This window comes from Amblyomma mixtum, chromosome 2, assembly GCF_055824585.1.
Source record: "Amblyomma mixtum isolate Tamu chromosome 2, ASM5582458v1, whole genome shotgun sequence".
In the NCBI taxonomy this organism is placed as follows: domain Eukaryota; kingdom Metazoa; phylum Arthropoda; class Arachnida; order Ixodida; family Ixodidae; genus Amblyomma; species Amblyomma mixtum.
In genome coordinates this window covers 81260772-81267007 of record NC_143013.1, presented here as the reverse complement: position 1 = coordinate 81267007, position 6236 = coordinate 81260772, and the positions used below count along the sequence as shown (strand labels likewise).

The following is a 6236-nucleotide window of genomic DNA, read 5'->3' as shown; positions in this document are numbered from 1 at the left end:
ACAGGTTTGGCCAGTGGTGGTAGCGGTTGGCAAATAAAAATGGAAAGAAAAGATGGTGCTGGTCATGGTAATTGCTAACAGCATACTAGCTGTGGCCGGTGGAAATAAAATAAATAGACAGAGAGAAGGTAGCAAGGTGAAATAAGCAACAGATAGAAAGGACAGGGTAGAGCTATACACACTATTTACAAATATGCAAAAAGTAAATATGATAATGCTGTTTGCAAGCGTGTGTCCAGGCATAGTTCGAATTAGCACTATGTGCGAGTGACCACCGCATATTTGTACTAATAAATACTGCACACACTAATGCATAGAAGTGTCCCGTCACGTATGAATTGCACACGGCATACTGCACAAAAACCAGGGTGGGATGCCTGGGTGCATTGCGTCCAAGAGTACCGCATATGAAGCCTCCTCGTCTCTGTGCGTTCCGGTTGCTGAACAGTTCGGTGCCATGTTCACCCTCGGTTCGCCACGGCTCTCATATAATGTTCGCCTCAGTCTGCCGAGAACGGGAGCTATTTCGTGCTTAAAACATGTAAGAGCCCGGGAACAGTAAGAAATAAAGCGCACTAAACACACTGAAAGGCAATATTAATTACCGCACACGTAAGCAGAAGGTGCTATGTCGGTGGCTACATACATGCAACGGAAGAGCCAGTGGTGCCTGCTTTGCGATATTAAGAAAAAAAAAGCATGGTTGGGTAAAACACACACGAAAAAAAAAAAAAAGGCTTCACGACAGAACATGTCCTTGCTTAATTTTGTGTTCAGAGTGTAACGACGAAGAATTTCCTGTTCAAGCGAAGACGACGACCAACTTCTGACCGTTGTGTTGAGCGGCATTGCCATCACTTTGTGTGTGTGCTCTCGGTGCTCGACCTCTGTGTCTACGAGGCCTGTGTCTCTGTGTCTACCGCCGGCGCCCAGTACCTCTAACCATCCCAGTGCCCATCTTACATTTGGTGGAGGTCGCCGGGTAGAAATCTCCATCGTGGAGCTGCGTAGCCGCACTCTTCCCACTCTTGAAATGCCAGAAGACGCCCAAAATCAATCTGTGCAAACGGGACCAGCTCTCATCTGCGCCGGCTCCCTTCGCCAGCGAGATCCAGCAATCTTCAGCAGAGCCGATGAGAATGACGTGGAAGACTGGCTCGCGTCATACGAACGGGTGAGCCTGTACAATAGATGGGACGACGATACAAAGCTGAACAACGCAATTTTTTATCTAATGGGGGTCGCTAACCTCTGGTATCGGAACCATGAGGGAGACATCCGAACATGGACAGCCTTCAAAACGACGCTTGCCGAAGTCTTTGGTCGCCCCCCTGTCCGGAAACTTCGGGCTGAACAGCGTTTGCGTGAACGCTCGCAGCACGTCGGCGAAAGCTTCACCAGCTATATAGAAGTCATTGACTTATGCAAACGTGTCAATGCGAACATGTCCGAAGCATTTGGTTACAGGTACTGGGCGCCAGCGGAAGACACAGAGACACAGGCCTCGTAGACACAGAGGTCTAGCACCAAGAGCACTCACAAAGTGATGGCAATGCCGCTCAACACAACGGTCAGAAGTTCGTCGTCGCCTTTGCTTGAACAGGAACTTCTTCGTCGTTACAAGAGCAATTGTTTTTGTTCAGGTGGACCAACGGCAGTTATAACTGAAATTGCTTAAAGAAAGCAAAAGCAAATAAATATGCAGTTTCTTTAGAGTACTCACCACTGTGAGGATCCCAAATTCCTACGGAGTCCTGTCAGGGTTGCAGGTCTGTCAGCTCGTGCGACGGCGAGAGGTTTGCAGATGTGAAATTAAATTTTTCTTGCATGCCAATGCCACACAGTGGCCGAAGAGCTGCGGTGCAACAATTGCCATCAGCGTCAAACTGAAACCTATGTTGCCCTGCCCTTACCAAGAACGAAACATCCTGTTAATGGCTGGCTCTGATGGCTGGGGTGGGCATCTGAAGTTTAAGTGCAAGAAACCCGTCCGCAGGCTCGGTAGCAACATTTCTGCAGCTGCCTAAAACGGCACATGGCTAAGGCGACATTTGAATGGGATGGGAGTGATATACGACCTTCTTAAAGTGCAAGCCCAGTATTTTTAACTGCCAGTCACAGAATACATTGTACAGTCTCAAAACAGCGTACAGCCTTAACTATGTCAGACTCGCACAATGCCGAACACAAATATCAAAGATACACATTCTTGTCAATTCTAACAGCTTTGCATTTCTGTTTATGCTGGTAAACTAGTAAAAACACACCAAATGCCATGGTTGCAGTGCGTTGCAGAGGCGAGCTCGAAGGCTTGCTTCAGAAGCATGATTTGAAAGACCTCGGCAAGTTCCCCAGATGGCTTTAAAGTGGCTTATACCCCTGTCACACGGCCAGTTTCAATGGCCGTCGAGTCGAGGGCCTTCGAGATTTTCGATCGCCATTGAACTCGAGGGAGTTGTGGCGCTGCTACACAGCAAATTTCAATGGCCATTGAAATGGTTCTTGCGTCTTACACCAAGCTCGTGCGGCGCCACAATTGCTACGTTCGGTTTCGCGCAAATAACAAAAATATTTTTATAAAACCTAACTAAATGTTGAAATACACTGTTTTTGCAGTCATAAGGCATGTTCCCACTTGTCCAAAAATCCGGTGAGCAAAGCTCATTCGCTCGCCGCAGAAACTAGGACCTCAGTTGATGCCTGTTTCCCGCTTTTGCACACCACATCGCCGCTCGAGGAGTACACAGATACAGTGAGAAAATTAGAGCATAAATTTACGCTGTCTACGTACCATAAGTGTGTGCATGCTTACGTACGTTAAGCGCAGGCGCATTCCCACATTTAGTTCAGCGTATGCTAGCAGAGACGCAAAAATAAACTCAGCCTATAATGGCACCATCTGGTTGTCAGGACAGGAATGATTACTGTCAACAAACCGACTCTCCTCTTAAGCCTAGCAGCGGCAGAATCGTCACTCTAAATAAAAAATAAAGCAAATTTATCACTTATGCGTTTTTTATAGGCAAGGTGAGACGAAGCGAAAGACCGGTGCCCCATTTATGACCAATGAATGCACTGAAAAAGGCAGCAAACACGAGAATTCAGTCCGAAGCGAGAGGCCCAGCTTTGAAGAGCACCACCATGTTTGTCGCCGCGCGGTGGAAATCGGTCTGGACCGATCGGCTTCTGCGATGAAGAGCATAAAAATAATGCAATTTAAACCAGATCGATACAATTTTTAAATTATTGTGCAGACTAACAGTTTACTGCTTGCATTATAGTTTGACAGAATAATGTTTGTTCATGCTTATGTATCGTGCACGAAAGTGTGCGTTGGTGCCGTTCGAAGCAATGCTAGCAGCCTTGGGCAACGCTTGAAGGCCTTTGAAACCTTGATAGAGTTCTGGGCAGCTCCGTTGGCTCAATAGACTATTGACTCGATGGCCACAGGGGTGGAAGCAGGCTCCAGAGTTTTGGAGCAGGCACGGGAGCAGCAAAAGTCTTATTTTGGAGCAGCTTTGGAGCAGCAAAAGGCTCATTTTGGAGCAGGTTTGGAGCAATTTATAGGGTATTTCGGAGCACTTTTGGAGCAGACTGGCGACATTTAAATGCGACTGAGAGCAATTTTGTTTGCAACTCGTCCAAAAACTGCATAAATATTGATCATCAATCCTACAGGCCTGAATTCTTTAAAAGGACTACAATTGTTCTAAAGATATATGCTAGAGTTCATAAAAAAAATAGACATGTGGCAGCTGCTACAAACAGTAGTTGCAGTAAATTAGCTGTTATCAATTTCAGTTCAGAAAAAAAAGAAAACATAATGGCAACAGTTCGTCAAAACCGTCAAAAGAGTACAGCAGAATCTCGAATATACTATGTCAGGACCGAAAAAAAAAGAATCAATACCCGCCAACCGGTGGATTTTAAAATTCAGACAATTGCCACAGCCAAACCAACAAGAGGTACTCACATAATTTGCGCCCTCCCGTAAATGCGCACCAAGAATTTATTACCCAAGCGTATATGAAAAAAAAAATGCACCAGCGTGCACGCGGGTGCATGCAAGGCAGGCTGTGGAAAATCTGCGCGAACGCGTTGCTGTGTACGGCTGTGAAAGGTGCGAGTAGCGAGGGGACGCCGCCCGCGCCGCTGTGAAGATGCAACCCCGCAATTGGCCAGGCCAAGTCAAAGCAACGTCAACTGTGTGTGAGGTACGAGCACGACGGTACCTCTCACGACGGGTAGTAATCCCGGTGTCCATTCCCTGGCAGCTCCACGTGTAAGAAGTTCGTAATTCGTTTGTTAAGTTAGCTCCGGTAAATAAAATTATATTCGAGCCCCGTTTACCCGGCCCACTCGCGCTGGCGGTAGCTTTCCAGGACAAGGTGTCCGGAATCCTAAACAACGAACCATTGTCGGTTCGGTCTGCCGCTAGCCGGGACTACCGCGAGGACGCCGTTTTAAATTGCCATTTAGGCGCAGCTTGGCGCAGGAGATCAAATTGGCGCAGCATGGCGCAATTGGCGCAGCACTTCCACCCCTGTGGCCATTCAAACTGGCCATGTAGCAGCGCTCGATCGCCTTTGAGTTGATACACTATCGGTTCGAGGGCCTTTGAAATGCCCGTGTGACAGAGTTATTAGGCTACTGCAATGCATGCAAGCTGATCTCTTTCAGAATTTGTCACAACTGCTTGTGTCACCCAGATAGGGCTATCAGAATCTTATGAGCCTTCACTCCTAGTTTCCAAGTGGTTACCCCAAGGCTACCTCGGAATTAAATTTTGGCTCCAGTCTTCAGCTCAGTGAAGTAGCTGACGATGCAAAGATCACATCTCTCAAGCTGCAGGAATTTGACCAAAGAAGAACCTCATTTTCTCATTGGACTTTCTGCCATGAAAAAAGAAAGACCAACTGCTTTGTGCCACTTAACTTTTTATTTTTCTTTAGAATAAAATACAGAAAACCTGAGATTCTTGTAGCTTCCTCTGAATTTTAAAAGAAACGCAAGCATGCCAACCGGCATGCAAATGATATGGCAAATATCCTGCTAAAAACTGAACACTGAAGTTCTAAAAAAATTTGTGCAATTCATAATGAATATGCAAGAGTACAATACAATGCTCAATAATGTGTAAAGGCCTTCTTTGGCCTTACAGCTTAAAATATTAAAAGCTACCTGAAAAAGCACTGCTTTCTATTACAAATTTAAAACTCCAGCAACAAAACACTTGCTGTAAAAATAGCTGAGCTAAAATATAGATGTTTTAAATTGTTTCAACCCTCGGCTGCTTCATCCAACATTCTACAAATGTCAGCTTTCTTGGTAAACACCACTTCCGGCCTCAGCTTGGCAAATTTCTCCTGCAAAAGCTTGAAGAAGTTTCTATCTACGACTCTATCAAACTCGATGTTCATAAGTGCATCTGCCTGGTCGTCAGCACCAACACCATTTCCTTCAATCCTGGAAGCACAAAGAAGAAAACACGAATCAGAAATGTAAACTCCCTAGTTATGCAAGAATGTCATTCTGAAGCACACAGCTGAACTTTCACTAATTTTTAAAAACATATAGTACAGCACTACGAAATTTCCGATTTAGTGAACCACGCTGCATCCGGTACCAGTCTTTCAAGCCTACCTAGAGGTCAATAAAATTAATTTGAGTCCAGATGAGAATGAAATCTGATTAGCAACAGTGCTAAGTTTATGTCCGCTGCTGCCACCCGATGTTGTTGTAGCACAGGCCATGTCTGGAGCAGAGCGCCCCGCGTGCAAGAAAACTTGCGGAAACAGAGACTCGGTCCTTGCCTGCACTACTTGTTGCAACACTTATCATGTCATCAAATACTCAGATCAATAGGTGAATCTTTTCGGAAAAGCTGGAAATGTCAGTCTTGCCGAGGAGATAAGCTGGGGTAAGCAGCAGTCGGTCAGGGTGCCAGTACAACTGACAATGTAGTACAGTGAAAGCTCGTTAATTCAAAACTCGATAATTCGAATTTTCGGATAATTCGAACTACACTACTTGGTCCGGCCAAGCTCCATAGAGATCTGTGTATAAAAAAGCCCGTTAATTCGAAAGCGAGTCGGTTCCGTTACGGATAATTCGAACTACGCGCCACCGCGTCTGGCGGCTTGGCACACAGCATGTGGTCAAAAAAAAAAAAAAGCACCTCCTCCGCATAGTTAGCTGCGTACGTCCTAAACGGGGACAGAAGATGGAACTAGATA

The 6236-nt window shown here is 45.8% G+C and overlaps 1 protein-coding gene across 11 annotated transcripts in view; it reads right to left on the bottom strand.

The window, feature by feature from the left end:
* Nucleotides 1-4920: 4920 nt before the first annotated feature.
* Nucleotides 4921-6236, bottom strand: part of LOC149359882 (uncharacterized) — a 53879-nt gene continuing 52563 nt past the window's right edge. For all 11 annotated transcript variants that reach the window (XM_089572006.1, XM_089572008.1, XM_089572009.1 and 8 more), the window contains one exon: nt 4921-5466. In XM_089572006.1, coding sequence (XP_089428132.1) covers nt 5280-5466 — 187 coding nt within the window. In that variant the 3' untranslated portion in view covers nt 4921-5279. The remainder of the gene's footprint in view (nt 5467-6236) is intronic.